At 44.4% G+C, this 20,019-nt stretch overlaps 1 protein-coding gene across 3 annotated transcripts in view; it reads left to right on the top strand.

Moving 5' to 3' along the window:
* NEK11 (NIMA related kinase 11) overlaps nt 1-20,019 on the top strand; it is an 835,513-nt gene that overhangs the window by 293,690 nt on the left and 521,804 nt on the right. For all 3 annotated transcript variants that reach the window (XM_085630659.1, XM_085630661.1, XM_085630660.1), the window contains exon 5: nt 7,015-7,079. In XM_085630659.1, the coding sequence (XP_085486785.1) occupies nt 7,015-7,079 (65 nt within the window). The remainder of the gene's footprint in view (nt 1-7,014; nt 7,080-20,019) is intronic.

The raw sequence follows: 20,019 nt of genomic DNA on the forward strand, positions 1-20,019 counted from the left end.
TATTTATACTGCTTAAAAGCAGTGAGGCGATGCTCCTCCGCCCTAGTATAGGAGCTGCCACTAGGTCCGCGAAGCCTCTTCAGAGGGTCCACGACAACTTTGAAAATTAAATAATGTTAATAGATTCATAAAGTGTATAGAAATAAAGAAAGTAAATGTACAGCTAAACATTTTAAAACGTTCTGTAAATGTGAAGGAATTTGAAACTGGAGGCTTAAAATTAAATTAGTATCCTCAGATTGATTCGTGGGAGGATTTCAGGTGCATCAAACAGAATATAGTATGGACGATAATTGGCCTCAATTAAATTTAGAAAAGCTCCAACCTTTTCTATTTAAATTAATTTTTTTAAATTTATATATGTTTATGAATAAAATAAAATGTGTTATCATTTGTATATTTGCTTGATGAATGTTTTTTTCTGTATTTTCTTGTGTTTTGTTTTGCGGTTCAAATCATTGACAATGCTTAGGCCGGGGTCCCCAGCTTCCAGTAATGACTTGTGGGGACGGGGAGTCCCTGGATTCCAATAATGATTCAGTGCAGGTCCCTAGGTTCCAGTAATGGTTAAGTGGGGGTCCCCAGAAGTCAAAAGTTTTGGGAACCACTTCACTAGTTGAATGATCTTTGTGGGACCTCAAAGTCACTGCGTGTGATGAAAATGAGGCACTAGGAGAATGATCTTTTTGGGACATCACAAGTCACGAGTGTGTTGGAATTGAAAAGGAGACACTAATAGAATGAGCTTTGTGGGACCTCACAGGTCATGAGTGTATGTGACGAGAAGGAGGCACTCAAAGAATGAAGTTTGTGAGACGTCACAGGTCTCCGGTTGTGTGGCAATTTAATGTATCCAATCCTCACTTTCTGACTATGTCTGGGGAGGAAGTATTAGACTTGTGTCAGTGCAGACCTGGAGATGCCTGGCCAAAGTGTGATCCTTTCCAGCACTATTGTGTGGTCAACAGTGTCAGAAGCTGCCTAAAGGTGGAGGAGTTTGAGGGCAGTTTTATTGCTTGTGGGATAGAATTGTGTTAAATGAATGATTCAGAATTTGGTGCAATTTTGTATTAAAATCAAGAACTTAAATTTATGAAACATACTGAAACATTACAGAAAAATGTAACCAAGCCTCACAAATTCATCAAAAAATGTGTATTTTCTTTAACTTTGACAGTTAAAATAGTGAAAATCAAAAGTGCCCCCTGTGCAATGGTGACATATATCTGAGACATGGGTGTCAAAATGTCCTTAGTTTGTGCGGAAAGTTAAACCAAAGGCCTTAGTCTGTTTGTTGTGCCTGCTGTTCCACCTGAACACACCTCTGCTTGGTCAGCAATGTTGCAGGTGTTTCCCGCTTAGAATGATGAAAGGCCCTTGAGATTTGTGGTACCTACTTCGGCAACCCCCCACTACAGCGCACCAATTAAGCCCACTTCAGAGATCCACACTGGCCTTGGCTCGTGAAGCGTCCCCCCTCAATGGTAGCCCCCCTGCACAGTAGAGGCCACAGTGTGCACAGTACACCGACCCGCACAGGGACAGGGCCATAATGGCCTGCAGGGCAGTCTGGCAGTGCCCGGGCCAGTTTTATGGTCTGCTGTGCCTGTTTTTACGGTTGATTTCCTTAATATTACCACACATATTGCAACACATCAAGCTCAAATTCATACAGTCCCCCATATCTTGCAAAACACCTATACAACGTGTGCTTACAAGTTCATAACCGCTTTATTTGCAAATGCGGGACACTTTTTTTTAGCTATCTGATTCGCTTACGGGGGACATATTTCTGTCCCAGTCCGACCACTCCCCCCCACTGAACTTTCCACAAACTCGGCCTTGCGCCCCTGCGCAGTGCTCACAGTCGTACACACCGCTGGATCAACCCAGAGACGAATCATGCCATAATATTCTGGAGTTGGTACAGGTCCACTGGGGATGAGGTTGAGACCCAGCAAATCGATTATAAATTAGTTTAAAGCTGAAATTGTTTGCCTGCTCTCCAGAGTGAAGCTATGAAAGGCCTCCTTCACGTAGTATTTGTCTTATTTATTGACTTAAATTGTAGCTGCAGCTCACAGGAAAGCTGAGGTAAACATCTTTATTTGAGGCAAATCATTCTCGACTGGCTGTAGCCCCCCAAACCCTATGGTCACCCTAACAAAGTCAGTTATTCATAATCAGATAATATTTTGGAGACTTGTGATCTGACTCTCTCTCTCTCTCTCTCTCTCTCTCTCTCTCTCTCTCTCTCTCTCTCTCTCTCTCTCTCTCTCTCTCTCTCTCTCTCTCTCTCTCTCTCTCTCTCTCTCTCTCTCTCTCTCTCTCTCTCTCTCAGGTATTTCACCATCTCAGTGCTTAATTTGCGAAAAAAATAAGTGCCGGGCCCTTGTCAGGAGGCCACTGCAGCTTGCACTACACATTGCCCCTATCAGCACTGCCAATGACAGTACCAACAGAACAACTAACTTTTACACTCCATCAAGTGTGACATTAAGACTATTCCAATCCCAAAAAGTTATATGAATGGATCAGGGGAAGGTACTGGTCATTTTTAATGTATGTTGAATTGATCAACAACAGTTCTAGTGCTGGGGTCTAAATTAAATAAACATTGCCACCATGTGTCAGACCATTATAAGCGCCGGTGTTGACAATTAAGAGCCGGTGCTGAGTCCCGGAAACCACCGGCTCAAATTAGGCACTAGTATTTGCTTAGCTGTGAAGTGGTGAGTGCCAAATAAATCTATTAAATCTGCGTTGCAGGTGTACTCCGGGTGGATTGCATCACTGACTAATGGAAAACTGCCCACTGCTGTTTCATGGACAGAATGGGCAGGCAACCTTACAGTGGTTTTATCTACCTTTGATTTACATGTTCCATAAAAAACACAGCAACATCAAGGCAATCAGCAACTCCACACATCACCTAAGTAAATAACATAGAGTGGAGACACAGGCATCAACAACACAAAACAAGGGTTAAATGACATAACATTTTTTTTAACACAGGCTGAGAGGATAACCAGTGAAAGGTGCTAAGGGGTGGGGGGTGGGCAACGTGGGTACTGTAGGGAAGTCTGATAAAAGAAGCAGACAGGATGGAAATGGAAGACCAAAGAGAAGAGTTAAAGCCTAGCTATAGGGGAATCGCAGTTTTGGCATTGAATTCTGGTGAACGGATTTTGCAAATATCATTGAGCGGAAGTATATGTACACAGGAAAATGGAGAGAGAAAAGAGTAGGGCCAGAGATAGCATCAAGGATGCATGCAGAAGTCAAGAGAGGGTGGATTGTGGGCGGGAAATAATAAACAAGTTTAAGAAGGAGGAAAGGAGAAGTACAGGATTTCGGCGTAGATGCCATCAAAGCCTGGAGTAGATGACCTTGTGTGTATATTGCTGACCTTTAAAGCCTGAACTGGATGCCCATGTGTGTATATTACTGATCATCAACGCCTGGAGTAGATGACCTTGTATGTAGATTGCTGACTATCAAAGCCTACAGTAGATGACCTTGTGTGTATACTGCTGACCATCAAAGTCTGGAGTAGATGCCGTGTGTGTATATTGCTTATCGTCAAAACCTGGAGTAGATGACCTTGTGTGTATACTTCTGACCATCAGAACTTGGAGTAGATGACCTTTTGTGTATATTGCTGACCATCAAGGAATGAAGTAGATGACCTTGTGTACATATGGGATAACCATCAAAGCCTGGAGTAGATGACCTTGTGTGTATGTTGCCGACCATCAAAGCCTGGAGTAGATGATCTTGTGTGTATATTGCGGTCTATCAAAGCCTGGAGTAGATGACCTTGTGTGTATGTTGCCGACCATCAAAGCCTGTAGTAGATGACCTTGTGTGGATATTGCTGACTATCAAAGCCTGGAGTAGATGACCTTGTGTGTATGTTGCCGACCATCAAAGCCTTGAGTAGATGACCTTGTGTGTATATTGCTGTCTATCAAAGCCTGGAGTAGATGACCTTGTGTGTATATTGCTGTCTATCAAAGCCTACAGTAGATGACCTTGTGTGTATACTGCTGACCATCAAAGTCTGGAGTAGATGCCGTGTGTGTATATTGCTTATCGTCAAAACCTGGAGTAGATGACCTTGTGTGTATACTTCTGACCATCAGAACTTGGAGTAGATGACCTTTTGTGTATATTGCTGACCATCAAGGAATGAAGTAGATGACCTTGTGTGCATATGGGATAACCATCAAAGCCTGGAGTAGATGACCTTGTGTGTATGTTGCCGACCATCAAAGCCTGGAGTAGATGATCTTGTGTGTATATTGCGGTCTATCAAAGCCTGGAGTAGATGACCTTGTGTGTATGTTGCCGACCATCAAAGCCTGTAGTAGATGACCTTGTGTGTATATTGCTGTCTATCAAAGCCTGTAGTAGATGACCTTGTGTGGATATTGCTGACTATCAAAGCCTGGAGTAGATGACCTTGTGTGTATGTTGCCGACCATCAAAGCCTTGAGTAGATGACCTTGTGTGTATATTGCTGTCTATCAAAGCCTGGAGTAGATGACCTTGTGTGTATATTGCTGTCTATCAAAGCCTGGAGTAGATGACCTTTTGTGTATATTGCTGACCATCAAGGAATGAAGTAGATGACCTTGTGTGTATGTTGCCGACCATCAAAGCCTGGAGTAGATGACCTTGTGTGTATATTGCTGTCTATCAAAGCCTGGAGTAGATGACCTTGTGTGTATATTGCTGTCTATCAAAGCCTGGAATAGATGACCTTGTGTGTATGTTGCCGACCATCAAAGTCTGGAGTAGATGACCGTGTGTGTATATTGCTGACTTTGGAACCTGGAGACATGAATCCAATCTTCAGCACATGCCCAAAAATCGTATGGCTCTTGGCAAATTATTTAATCTCCCAGTTCCCTACACGATAAATGTCAATTGTCTAATGTACAAAACGTGTGGTGCAGATATGTAAGAAAACAAGCTCCACTTGATGCTTTCGACCTTGAATCGTCTTCCATGGGCCCAATTGGTGTACAGCAGACCCTTGATCTCCAGCTAGGACCATGCTGTAGACCGACCTGTACAGGTACCGGATAGCCGAAAGCCCGTTTGAGATAGGGGTGTGAATGTGAAAGGGAATGGAAGATTTGAAGCTCATCAGTGTATAAATGACAAGGTAGAAAAAGAGAAATCGTTCTGACAGCAAATGGGGGTTTGGGTTGCAAATTGAGAAGACGAAGAGAAAAGTTCGAGGGAGAAGATGAGAACATGGCCCAGCACAAAATCCTAAGTAGGCATGACCAGCGAGATATGAGCTAGAACAGTACACAAAAGAGCCCTGGATACCACGAGTGGACAAAATGAATGGGAGACCGACCACATCGAGTACTTTTGGACAGTGGAGGACACTTCGAAGAAAAGGAAGTTTAGGGTTGGTGAGATGAGCCAAGAGACTTACAGAAGAGCTGTTTCAGTAGTGGGGAAAAGCACAGAAGCCATTGAAGTGGTCAAAGAATGAAGTTAGAGTTAAGATAAATAAGAAATTCTGCACTATCTATCTCAGGGGTGTTCAGTATAGGTCCTGGATGACAGGGCCCATGTCATATTTTCTGAATAACCACCATCTGATGTAACTGGGCAATATTTAGATCGCATTATGTAAATTGTATTTAGGTGTACATCCTGGAAATCTGGCGTGGAGCCAGAACTCCTGATCATTCAGTGGACGAACTTGATGTGTTTCTTCCTCCACTTTGAACCTGCAAGCGTTAACCCAACATTCAAAACATTGAACCTGCCGGGCAGTGCCTGCCACAGGTGGTAGAATTTCACATAATTCAGCCTTGCTGATATTTCAGTTGGCCAGTTAGAAATGTTTTTTTGGGTTCTTTTGCATCATCTTGGTCTACAATCACAGTTGCAGTTAATTCCAGTGCATTTTGAACCTGGTATTGGTGTTTCACAGCATCTATGTCAACCGTTAGAGCTCCTCTTGGTTTTTAGGTCTCGCCTGACCCAGCGCATGCGCTGGCTGGCGCGACTTATTGAGAGGGCTCCAAAAAGTGCTAACAGGGCAGCCTAGAGCTACAGTGCATGTGCGCAGCGCTTTACCGCGATTACTTTCACTTTCGCGGCCACTCGGCCGCTTTGATGTTTGATTGCGATCATTTTCAGTTTCGCGGCTGCTTTGCATAGCCAATAGGTCTCACTTTTGGGACCTTATAAGTATTTAGTTATGCAACTGTTGCATGGCTAAACACTTATAAGGTCCCAAAGGTGAGACCGATTGGCTACGCCAATGCTTGTTCACCTTCTCATTTAGTACAATGTGCAAAAACCTAGACTGCACTATTAGATCGGGTACAAATCAGTTGGATATGATCAACTGGAATTTCTGCCACGTCTGAACAAGCACAAGGTGAATCGGTACAAGTGCAGAAGATGGAAAATTTATAAAAAATGAACCTGTTGGTGCCAGTCGAATAAAAAAGCGTTCAGTAAGTTATGCTGTAAAATTCTTTCTCAAAGAAACCAGTGCATCGTGGGTACATGGAAGTTTGAAAGTTGAAAGTTGAAAGTTTGGCGGTGGTCGGAGATCTGTAGTAAAAGGATGAGAGAAAGGTGGTCTGCATTCAAAACCTTGTGGTCTAAAAGCAAAAGGTGTAAGAAGGGATTTCTAAGATGAATTAGAACATTAGAATGTTGGGCGCTACATTGAAAACAATGGAGTGCTCTGGGCTTTAATGGCTGGTAGAAGCCTGGAGCTCCAGCATTCCAATGTTTGTTCACAACAACAGTTGTGATCAAAGGCCTCATGGAGCCCGAGGGGATTTCAGCCCCCTTGGGCTCCGTGAGGCCTTTGTTTTACAATTTAGAACATTCTGCCCTCTTGGCTCCTGAAACATGCAAACTTTGATTACACTCATTTTTCTTTTTACTACCGTTTTATATTCCAGGTTGTGTTTTGTATATTTTGCTAGAACAACAGTTTAAGTTGCATTTCTTTAACTTTTGTAGACGGATCCTTCACAGAGACCTGAAAACAACAAACATATTTCTGAAAAATAATCTTGTGAAAATTGGTAAGTGCTCCATTATTTTTCCTTGTATTGTTCTAAAGTCTGAAAAGGTTTCAAGGTAAAAATGACACGTGGTCTTTTGTGCAGTAACTTCCTAAGGATGTGATGAACCTCATTCCTGGGTCACGGCGGATTACTTTACTACTACTAGCTGAACACCTGTTCCCAGTTACTTTTAAACATCCACTTAATCGAATACAGACTTCAGGCTGAAAGATGTGCTGTCACTTTTAGACTGTCATTTCTGCGCTAGGACCAGTAGCTAGGCAGTCTGGCACAAATTCCACACCAAATTCCACATGTATCAAAGGTTCCCTTTGTTTCCCCAGTACATTTAAGTGGTGGATGAAAAGAACTCTAATACCAGTTCTTATGACAGAGTTAAGGCTAGTGAATCTTTACAACAGGGCTCAATTCCTAGTGGCAAGATATGGGGGACACAGGAATACCAAGCTGGAATTACTGTTAATGGATGTATTCCTACCCCATACCATGCGGTCGCAAGTTTGGATGGCTGGAATAGGGATGAATACGTCGGATGCAGAATTAACAGGCCCTTTTCTGTGTATTTTATACCAAGCCCTCCACAGGGTTTCCACACACAGATTTCCCTTGTATTCTGCTCAGTGCTTTAAATGCGAAAAAATAAGTGCAGGTACTCATCAAATTAAGCTGCAAACTTTTGTGGGGGGACTTGGGGTGGGCCTAGAGGCGTAGCTAGGATACCAGCATCCAATGAGATCAAGATATTTTTGGTGTACGTCTGTGCATGTTGATGCAGAGATAGATATTGTGGGGCAGATTTACAAGCCCCTTGAGTCACTTTTGCGCCGCCATTGCATCACTTTTGTGATGCAGCGATGGCGCAAACAATGCGGCCAATTTACAACGTGATGCATCTAGGGAGATGCGTCACGTTGTAAAGCCCTACGTCACATTTTGCCTGCGTAGGGTATAATGTATGCAGGGTGGGCGTTCCCACGCAGGAAAGCCTCATAGAAGTGATGCAGTGAAATCTATAACATTTCACTGCACCACTTCCAGGATACCACTGCGTCAAAACCTTACGCCTGCTTGAAGCAGGCATAAGGAGTGACGCAGTGTAGTGAGAAAAGGCCTCACCATGCATTGCTGGAGTTGCGTTGTGCTTGCGACATGACTCCAGCAATGCGTCACTTTTGTGCCAACAGATGCGTCAAAATTTCTGACACATCTATCAATCCTTGCGCCAGGGTGTGCCGTATTGTAAATATGGCGCATCCATGGTGGCGCAAGGGTATCGCAGGCTGGAGCAGGGAAAAAAACGCATCTCTACAGATGCGTCAGTTTCTTGTAAATCTGCCTCTGTGTGTATTAATTTGATGACACTGGCAGCGAAATACCATATGGGGAGATTACAGGCCGTGGTTGTGGAATTGGCAATGGGGTGACATTCCAGTTTTTCCAAGGACATAGTCCGTAATTTTAGGTTACATATCCCACTCCCAAGTACCTTATGAGGACATTGCTCAACAGATAGGTGGTAACCAGGCTGGCCGCAGGCCCTCACCAGATGTCCGGGACAGGTAGTCCAATACCTATTTTTAGTGGTGGGTGCTCTAGGGCAAAGGTCGGCTACCAACAGCCTCACCAACATAAACCCTTCAAGGTATATGCAATAAATAAAGAACGAGAAAAGTCCTGAACATTCAATCATTTACTCATAAAGTGTCCAGAGTTCAAATTCTTTTTATTCCTTTCTCATCTTGTGTGTCAAACACATTTGGTACATAAACAGGCAACCAAAAGTAAGCAGCCAGCAGCCAACACGTGTTTCGTCGTCTGGCCGATATGCCTTCGACTTCCTCAGGGCTGCAAAATGAAATTAAAATTAGCGTTAGGAAAACATAATATATACTGGTGCTGAGAAATGTCAACACACCATCACCCACCAGAAATGCTCAACCTTGGGTTACCCCCTGTACCTAGCCATGCTGCTATTATACTTCTCTGGGCACTTTTCCTTGAGCACTGGCCTCCAGACACTTGTGTGTTCCTAGGCTTCAAGCTTCTCGCACACTAGAGGTTTTAGGTGTGCAACAGTTTACTCTGGATCCTTGGACATCATTTTGACTGACCTCCGAAAAGGAGGGCTAACCAGAGACTTCCTTGGATATTGTTTTGTTTCACTAGGAAAGGTTCTGAGGCTCCCCCTGGCTAGTATTTGGTGTGCCCCCATGGCAAGACACACAGCAGGACGCCAGTTTCACCCCAAGGTTCAGTGCTTTCATAATCCCTCTGATCCCCAGGTGATGGGCAGAAGAGCAAGACAAGTTTGCTTCACAGAAGATCTCAGCAGGTTTTTTTTCGAGTGGGACCTAATCAGGGCCGGCTTTAGGGCAGTGCGACAGGTGCAGCCGCACTGGACGCTGACCTGTGGAGGGGGCGCCGACCTCAGGGGGGGGGGGGGTGCTGTGTTTAGCAATAACATATGATTGGAGAGATGAGGGGCACTTTTGTCCGGTGGTAGGGAGAGAATCCGAGGAGGTGGTCATGGGGTGGGAGGGCGCCAAAAATTATTGTCGCACCGGGTGCTGTCAGCGCTAAAGCCGTCCCTGGACCTAATCAGTCATGGACGTCATCTGGGCTCGTCTGTCAGTGCACAGATTCACAGCTCTTCTGGCAGTCAGTCTAGTCAGAAGCAGAGCAGCGTCACTACATACATGACACGAGTCTGGCTACTGCCCCCAGATTAACGGTACTCTCTCTGACCAAGGAGAAGTACCAATGCTCGACTAAGAAAGAAATCGGAAATGACAGTACTACGTACCGGCCCATTTAAAGATTTGGGGGCATATTATCAAGAAACTGCGTTAAAATGATCTCCGCTTTAGCGGCAGAAAACTGCCGCTAAAGCGGCGATAATGGGCTTGATAATATGCCCTTGAGAATTCCCATAGAAGCCCATGTTCTAGTGTCAACATGGGCTTCTATTGGAATTCTCTGCGGCATATTATCAAGCCCATTATCGCCGCTTTAGCGGCATTTCTCTGCTGCTAAAGCGGCGATAATTTTAACGCTGTGCTTGATAATATGACCCTTGGTTCTGCGGCAGGAAATTATGAACAGAAACACAAGGCGAGACACTGAGTAAGAATCCGCACCCAGTGAACTCAAAACCATATAAGCCAGTATTTCGGATGGATCTATCATTCCACCCAACTAGGATCGGGCTCTGGAGGACTTTTTCACGATATCTGAGCTTTGTTGAGACTTCATAATGATTCTGGCCAAGAATCCCTCCCCTCTGCTACTTTGCAAATCCTTGCCTCGGGTTAAGAACTCCCACAGAAAGACGAAGGAAGAATTTTCCCGCAAAACGTTTTGGGTGAGGAAATTCTCTCACTAAAAGTGGGGGTTTTGGGGATTGCTTCTTGACAGACCTATAGTAACAGTATTATTTCCCTCAAAATGCTTCTAAAAGTTTTAAATCCTTCGAAATCGTTCACACAGATCTTGTACGTTTGGTGGGCACATTACGGCCGGGTTTTTCTTTTCAATTTGTGACCTTCAGGTTTGCATCAATTGTGTATTTGACGCCTAGCAATCATTCAAAAATAACCTCCTATCACAAAGAAGAAGTAACCTACGCCTTGTCGGAGTTGTGGGTCTGCAGCTCACATGTCAGCTGCCGAAGTTGGAAGCTAGGGCACTCATCTTGGCTTCCCCTTATCACTGTACTGTACAAACTTGGAAACATTACTTGTGGCCTGAATCACAAAGGTAAACTTGCACATTTGTCTAAGCTTAGTTTTTTTCAGATTTCACAAAACCTAATTTTAATAGTAAGTATAAGAGTGTGGAGACTGCCCAGGTGTGTGTGTGTGTGTGTGTGGGGGGGGGGGGGGGGGTCGGGTGCAGGGGGGTATAGGTGTGGAGAACTCCTATAGTTTTATGTGCTGATTTTTCTGCTCTGACTGCGGAGTCGCCGCACTCACAAACTTCCTATTATAATACAGTTTGGTGAATACTGAAAATGCGTAAACTGACAAAAACGCGTATGTTTACCTTTGTGAAACATGGCCGTCAATATCCTAGGGTCTTAGTTCTTTGGTAAAGGTTGAAGCAGCCAACGATCCGGCTAATTGTTGCTGACCTAATTAGAATAAAATATCAAGTAACAATGCGCAGCAGGCCAATCCGATGCCTTCTATGCTGTAAGGGGTGATAGGTTATCTTAAAGTGGATCACATTGGTTCCTCCAGTTACTTGCCTTTGAGCATGTGCTACAAACAAACATGGCAGTGCACAGATCTTCTTGGGCTAGTGGCGTAACAAAACTAAACTTGAGGGACCCCCCTGCAAAGTATATAGAGGAGTGCCCCCAGCTGGACCCAGTCAGGAGCTCTCAGGCCAGGGGCCCGCCGCGGATGTATGATGATACAACGCAAACATTTACAACGCATGCCTTTACAACTCATTTTTTACATCGCAACATCCATTACAACGCATGTTTTTACATCGCATGCCAACACAACGCATTTTTAGAAGCTACATTTACAACGCATTCCATTACAACGCATGCCATTACAAAGCATAACATTACAACGCATATTACTTTTAGGGCAACAGTAGGGTAAGTGTTAGATAGTGTAGGGGTAAAAAATACAATTCCCACTCCAGTGAGTGCAACAGTAGGGTAAGTGTTGGATAGTGTAGGGGTAAAAATTACTATTACATGATTTGGTTGGGGCATCTACTTGCCCCAAACCGACCGCATAGCAAAATTGCGCCTCTTTGGCCAACAAATTCATAATTTCCTCCATTTTAATCCATATTATAAACATCTATTCCATTCTTTTTATTCCTCTGATTTCATTCAACTTGCACTTGAATCCATGGGATATTATGCCATTTTCCAGGTTTCTCATGTTGAAGCTGTGCCCATCTTGCTAGAACACGACAAATGCAGAAGTTCGTCCAAAGCAGTGTCTATTTGTTAAATGACCCAGTGCATTTCGGGCATCAAGTGCCCTTCATCAGCGGACACTATAAATAACAATAAAACAAACAACTGTTACCATAATACCATTACGCAACATCTTACTTAATTAACATCAATCAGTATGTACGTGTATCCAAACACCTTATTGCTTAGGAACCCATCCTTTTTACTTACAAAATGCCCTTCATAAACAATGTGCATAATGCCCCTCTATTTACTTAACAAGCCTATCCCCAGGGCCGGACTGGGAACCAAAACCGGCCCTGACAAAGTGCTCGGCCGGTCCCGCCCAGGGGGTCGGGGGTGCGGCCGAGCACTTTGCCAGGGCCGGTTTTCGGGCGATTTTGTTACAGGGCCGATTTTGCAGCTATACTGCAAAAAACGGCTCTGTAGCAAAAACGGCCCCCAGGGGCCCAAAACCGGCCCCCACCCCTGCGGCGCACCGGGGGATTGCCTGGTGCCCGCTACGGCCAGTCCGGCCCTGCCTATCCCTCTTATCAACCATATCCTTTGTTTAACTCCTCAACCCCTCTCTTTTGCGAATCAAACATCTACCCCTCCCATGTGCCAATAGGGATTTAAATCGCAGACTTGTATAATCCTTGCTTATCACCCTCCGTATTCACACTTTCCACTCTTGCAACGTTTACTTAACTCGCATCCCCGTAGGCCCCTTTCATCTCTGCCCCTTCGTACTCCTCCTCCCTCTCCATTCATTCCACACACACACCCTTATAAATTCCCTTTCATCAGTCCCCTTCCACAATCATTCAACTCCTCCCGCTCCCTTCCCATATTAAGTGATTTACTTACTCTTAACCCCATTATATCTCCTCTAACAATCTCCAGTTATAAATGCTCTCTCATAGCCTGCTCTTAATTTAAACCCACTCAATCATTCAACTTAACTACACCAGAAACCCACACTATGCTTTCACCCTTAAGCCTGAATAAATGATACGACAATTCCACATACCTGCTTCAGTCGTTCAACTTCCTCCATCGCCATTTCCGTTATAATAAATGTTTGAACTATCCACAAATACACCCTTATTTAAACACCACCTCCCTAGCCTGTCCCTCCTGATTGTTCCATTAATTGACATTTTCCCGCCATGTAAACGTTTGTGAAGGTCAAATAAACTACATTACCCATAATGCAATATACTCATGCATTAAAACGTGATCTACATTTTACGAGTTCCTCTTTATCCATTTGCAAATAATTAGTGTCATGACAATAATCATTGAATAATGCTGATTTTTAAAATAAATCTACATGTTTAAAAGTCCATTTCCGTCTCCTTTAAACACCACTGCTTTATCGAACCCAGATTTAACTCCGTTCGTGTGGATACTTGCAATGTTCTCCGATTCAACTCATTTTCTCCTTTTTACTTTTGACGGGGGCTACCCCAATGTAGGGCAAATCTGTTCGTAAAAATGACTATTCCCACTTCAGTGAGTGCAACGGTAGGGTAAGTGTTGGATAGGGGAGGGGTAAAAACTACTATTCTCCATTACTTACCTTATGTTGCTTGTAATGACATGCGTTGTAGTGACATGCGTTGTAGTGACATGCATTGTAGTGACATGCGATGTAATGGCTGCGTTGTAATGGCATGCGATGTAAAGGATGTTGTGTTGTCATGACTGCGTTGTAAAGGTAGTGCGATGTAATGACTGCATTGTAAAGGTTGTTTCCCACCGGCCGCCCATGCACAGTGCCTACCCAGTCCGTGTACTGGGTTGAGGGGGCCCCTGGGAGCTCAGGGGCCCCCTGCACCGCGCTAATATTATGCGACTGTCTCGTGCACTGTATGCTGCTGTACATAGTTTTCCAAGCACATTGGAAGAAAGAGTTAGGAATTGATGGGTACTGTTGCCGGTTAAGCCAAAGTGTAGCTGAGGCATTTGCGTGACCTTCTTTGCTTTTTGTTAACTTTCTACTGCGCACCACAGATTCTCCCCGCAATAAATTGTAATAAAGCTTTAGCTCTATATTTGCACACTTTGTCTTCAATTATCTGTGGGGCACGGTTTCTTTTTAAATTTACAATGTCTGCTTAATTGGTCTTTAATTCCACAGTCTTCCTAAGTAGGTCAATTTACTTTTTGTTATTTGGAGCTTTAGTTCAGGATACATGCACTTAATAAATCTTAAGTTTTAACCGCAGTTGTTTATCAAAGAATACCACTGGCATTGTTTATACAACAGTCCCATTAAAACTTCTTTCAGGACTGTTATACTGTGCACAATGCTCTGACTGTGCAGTCCATCTCCTGTGTCATATAATGAGAATTAATGATGGCAATAGGAACTCTCTTGCTGAAATGGCTCTGACCATGCAGAATGAGACTTTTAAACAGCATTTTTGAGTTGTATTACTGTGTGCAACGGTTAGGTTCCTGAAACACAAAACTGGAAGCATTATTTTATACATCGCAAATTGATCATGTTTAAAGCGAATTTATATAGCGCAAACTTTACCCAAAGGTGTTAGAGCGCTTTACAAAAGGACCAGTTACATTACATAAGGAGTTCAGAGTACATGAGTGTCACCCGGTAGGTAGAACAAGAAGGGAAGGAGCCAACACAACGGCTGAATTTTACGTGAGTGATTTATTTAAGCAGGAGTAATCCAGTGTAATGGTTCAATTAGCTCAGATCCGGGTTTGTTCCGTCTCTTGTCCCTTCTTCTGTGTTCCCCGACTTCAGCTTCCCTCTCCCTCACTCTGGTAGTTCTCACAGGAGGCAGTAGATGCGGAAAGAAACAAAAGAGAACCGGGCTTTAGGTGGACGTTCTACGTCTCTTATCTGATTGGGAAAGGGAGTGCGGGAAGTAATCACCATGGACCGCCACCAAGTGTGAGAGCCTAAGCGTTTTCCCCCTTATCGAAGGACCCCTAAGCGATCAGGCTCCTCAACCCCCCTCCTTCTGGACAGCCCGTCGGCACTTCACCCGCTTCCCCCTTTGAATGAGAACAGCCCCCGGATTCTCTTGCGTACCTCGGGTAGCCACACTTCTCCTGAAGTGTGGCTGGGCGATGCGCGGTGTATTCGGCCTCCTGGCCTTTCCTCTGTGGCTTCCGCTCTGCTCCCGGACTCTCTCCCGTCGTCCTGGTTGGGTTCCCTTCATCTCTGCTCCTCCGGCGTCTGCTTCCACTCTCCTTCGCTGGGCTCGGCTTTCACGCTGGCGTCTTCCGGATCGTCCTTCTTCAATGGCTTGGAGGACACTGATAGGTCGACAAAGGCTGATGTCACGGGGCGTACTCCGCCTCCCCCGAGTTCGTGTCTTCGTTAAAGGGCCAGTCCCTAGGCTGCAATAGAGATAGAGAGTCACTGTCCCTGTTATCTTCCTGAGCCCCGTCGAACCTGTCACAATGAGTTAAAAAAGATGCAAAGATATCTGGTGTGCTGGAATGGGACAAAGTCACAAGTTCAGGCCGACCGCGATGGAGCACGGGTCAGCTGCAGGGACTCAGTTAGGCCTGCTGAAATAGAGTAAAAGGTCCGGCATCAAGGATGCATCGTGCAGCCGAGAAGATGCGTCAGTTCTGAGGGGCTGTATGGGTGCAATGCAAGGTCGTGCATTGTCTTTGAGGATCCCATCAAAGAGGGTTTGAGATGCAAAATATGGTGTCAAAGATGTTTTGTGCAGTTGAGGCGATGGATCGGTTCTGAGGAGCTGAGAGACTGCAATGCGAGAACCTGCATCATCGTCAAGACTGCTGTCAAAGAGATATTTGGGATGCCAGGGCCTGTGTCAGGGAAGTATCGCACAGCAGCAGTTCTGATGTGGGCTGCGAGGTCGATGCAGAGTCCTTGCGCTGAGAGAAACCATGCAGCAGAGATGATACGTTGGTTTTGCTTGGGATTGCGCCGTGAAGCAAAGGTGATGCATTGGTTCAGATGGATCCTAGGATGGGCTGATATAGTACCTTCAGGCCCATTTCCAACGGTCCTGGACTGGAGTGGCACCACTTGGCAGGGTAAGACTCATAGATGGCAGAGTTCAGGTGCTGGGTTCAAGGTTGTTGCAGCCTTCTGGTGCTGAGCCTCTAGTCAGGAGGTCAGCCTAGGCCTTGGAGTCACTCTGGGGCCTGGATTCAACAGATGCAGGTCCAGGCCTTCTCACCTAGGCAAGAGGGCAGCAGGCAGCAGGTCAACACGGTGGGACAGCAGTCCTTCAGAGCAGCAGTCCAGCAGAATGGCAGTCCTTTCAGCAGCACATAAGTCCTTCTTTCTGGTACAGTATCCACAGGTCCAGAAGTGTACTGAAGAGTTGGGGTCTGGTGTCCAATTTTTATATCTAAGCCTTCCTTTGAGGTGGAAAATGCTTCTAGATGTTTGCGTTTAAATCAACAAGCATCCTGCCTTCCCTGTCTTTACTCCAGACTAACTACAGGGGGTATGCAGCCCTTTATGTGGAGGCAGGACACAGATTATTCAAGTGTAAGTAGGGCTGTGCCCAGCTCCAACCTCCCATCCTGCCAGTGATGGCCCATCCAGGCACACCAAAGCGCTCTATTGTGTGTGGCTGTCTAGGAGAAATGCACAAATCCCAACTGCCAGCTACACCCAGTCATGTGACCCAGTGACAGGTTCATAAGGATGTGAATGCATTGGCACATGCATCATTGTACAGAGTGAATTACTCATGCAAGACATGTCTTGCATGAGTGCAATTACACTTTGTAACTTTTTCATATGTTTTTCTCCACAGTAAAAACACTTTCCCCTATGTGCCCACTGATTGTGGGGATACTCTATTACTTTCTCAATCTGAAAACAACACGTACTCCTGTCCTTTGTCAAGAAGAGATCTCCAAGAGTTTCCCCGGTGGGATAGGGTAAGATAATGTTTGTGAAAACCCACAAACCCACATCATGTGGGTATGCAGACAAATTCCCCACACTGAAATACCCAGTTATGCATATGGCAGCAGATATACTCCCTTATAATATTACACCACCTTTGGGTAACATTATGTGTTTGCAAATTGATTTGAACACAAAGCATAAATGTGCTTTTATAAATCATTCCATGTGTAAGTTGAATTTACAGGTGCAGGTGGCTTTCTGAATCATGTCCTAAGGTGGGTCACAGTGGCTGCACATAGCCAGTGTAAACAAGTGGTGTACTGGTTGAGGAGGGTGACACCCTGCACAAGCAGGAACCACAATGCTTGTCAGGATAAAGTCACAAGCAAACCCTGAATTAACCTGTGCTCAACCCCCGGGCAGCTTGTCACAGAGAAGTTGGGCTTAACTTAGAGGTAATGTGCAAAGTATTTGTGCAACACTTCAAAGAGAAACACATTTAAAACATACCACCAAAGGGTGTACTGAAGAGCGGTTGTTTAGGTCCAATATTTATACCTGGTGCCCTTCTTCTGAAAGAAGCTTCTACGGTTTTCCCATTGAAGTCCCGGGGCATCCTGCCATCTCTATACTGGATACATTCTAACTTCAGGGGCTATGCAGCTGTTTGGAGGCAGGACACAGCCCATTTAAGTGTATGTTGGGCTGTGCTCAGTTCTGCCCTCCCATCCTGCCAGTGATGGCCCAACCAGGCACACCTACGCTATCTGTGGTTTGTGGCTATCTAGGAGGAATACATAGAGCCCAACTCTCATTTACACCCAGTCATGTGACCCAGGGATAGGCTACAGGCACTAAATGGCTAAGACAGGAAAATGGCAGTTTTCTAAAAGTGATATTTTAAAATTTGTAATTTAAAATCCGACTTCACCATAAGAGAGGATTTTCATTACAATTCTAAAGACAACAAACATGAACTGGCTACCTGCTCCCATTAGGCAATTATCACTTATTAAATTTAATACAGTAACTCCAATGTTAGCATGTGGGAGAAGTAAGCTTTACAGTAGTGAGAAATGAATGTAAGAGTTTTTCACTACCAGAACATGTCAAACTAAAACGTTGATGTCCCACTTTTAAAATACACTGCACCCTGCCCTCTTGGCAGTCCAGGGCCTACCCTAGGGGTGACTTACATGCATTAAAAAGGCAGATTTGGGCCTGGCAAAAGGGCTATTTTGTCAGTTTGAAATGGCAGTTTAGAACTGCACACACAGGCTACAATGGCAGACCTGAGACTTGTTTAAAGGGCTACTTAAGTGCGTGACACAATCAGTGCTGCAAGCTCACTGGTAGCATTTAATGTAAAGGCCCTGGGCCGAGGTAGTGCCACCTTACTAGGTACTTCAAGTACATTTAATATGCCAATTGGGTGTAAGCCAATTCTACCATGTTTTAGGGAGAGAGCACAAGCACTTTAGCACTGGTAAGCAGTGGTAAAGTATGCAGAGTCCTAAAGTCGGCAAAAACAGGAGGTCTGAAAGCAAAAGGTTAGGGGGATACCAGGCCAAGGAGCCCAAATCGAACAGGTCAGTGCCCATGTGTCCATGGCCACTTGTTCCTCGAATTACCATTATCTCAGTCCTACAAAACCTGGATAGAGAGGCTGTAGAAGTTCTTCTACATTAAATCTAAGCTCTTATTTTGTTTCCATTGTTGGATGAGGGCCTAACAAATCGTTGTGTTTGATGAACAGACGGTGCTGATGTGTTAAATAGTGCAGATATGGAAGTGAGGTTTTGAAAGGGCTTAAAGTTTAATGGATTCTGCGGGTTAAAAATGGATTTTCAGAAATGTTGTCAAGAAACAATGCTCCAAAGAGAAAGACATCAAACTAGAATGAAGGATGTCGTTAGTGGCATATAGACATTGTATGCAAAATACAGGAGGCTTCTTTTAAATGATTTAGTGTACCTGGTACTGTCCTGACTGAAAACATCTGTTGTGTAATATTAAGTTGTCTCATTTTGGGGGCATGAAAGGAGGCCTAGGAGCTTAACCAATGCTCTCAGTTCCCCACCTTCATTTAGAGACAGGGTTACTGTGTAGTTTCTGAAAATATGAAGATAAACTTTCATATAGAGCAGGTGTAGAGTTCAACGGTGCCATTGGGGCTCTAGATTATTTAATACTCAGTCATTAATATTGGAGTTAGGATCCACTGACAATATTAGGATTTGAATTGTGTGAGGCTGGGTGTTAGTATATTCAGTGTGTTATTGAAGTTCTCTGAAGCAGTGGAGTCCATTGGAGAAAAGAGATGATTGTATGCTTAATTTAAGAATGATAGTAGAGCATTTGGGAAGCATTTGCCGAATGGAAGATGGCCACAGTAGAAAAGTACTCAACATATAAAGGAAGAGAGACTAGAACTGGAGTGGGAGAGGTTTAGAATATCTTCTTAAGAAGTTGGCCTACTTCAGCTTGCTTATGACTGATAGGAGAGTGCCGGCAAATGTAGAACCATGTGAGGGGCTTCTGGTTTCAAAGTCTCTTTTAGATTGATCCAAGACCCCGAGATAGCTGTAAAGAAGAATGAGACCATGATCCAGATGTACATAAAAGTCAGTTTGCGATTTCCTAATGGTGAATTTTTGCAATTTGCAATTAGGAAATCGCAAATACCCATGTACAAATGTGCCTTAGACTTCCAAGTGTGTCACATATAGACCTGCCTCTTTAATATTCATGATGAAGGTGTCACTTTACGACCCATTGTGAGTGGCCTGCACTTACAGGGATGGTGGCCTGCTGAGGTCAATAAAGCAATTTTTTGTGATGCAGCAACATGGGATGCATTTCAAAAATACAAAAATGAAAAGCTACCTATTAATTTTTTAAGAGCAGGGAGTGGTCTGTGGGACCCGTGCCTGGTCTTAAAAAATGTTGGCGCCCACATTTACAAAGGCGAAGGAGTCCTCGTAGGCACCACTTCCCTTTTGCAAATGGTTTACCACCAACTTGAAGTTGGTGGTAACTGCAAATGTTATGCAGCCACATTGCAGATCGCAAAACATTCCTACATGCCAGTGTGACTCAGAATTAGGAAGGGACGCCCTTAACATGCCCCTTGC

This window comes from Triturus cristatus, chromosome 10 (assembly GCF_964204655.1).
Source record: "Triturus cristatus chromosome 10, aTriCri1.1, whole genome shotgun sequence".
Lineage (NCBI taxonomy): Eukaryota > Metazoa > Chordata > Amphibia > Caudata > Salamandridae > Triturus > Triturus cristatus.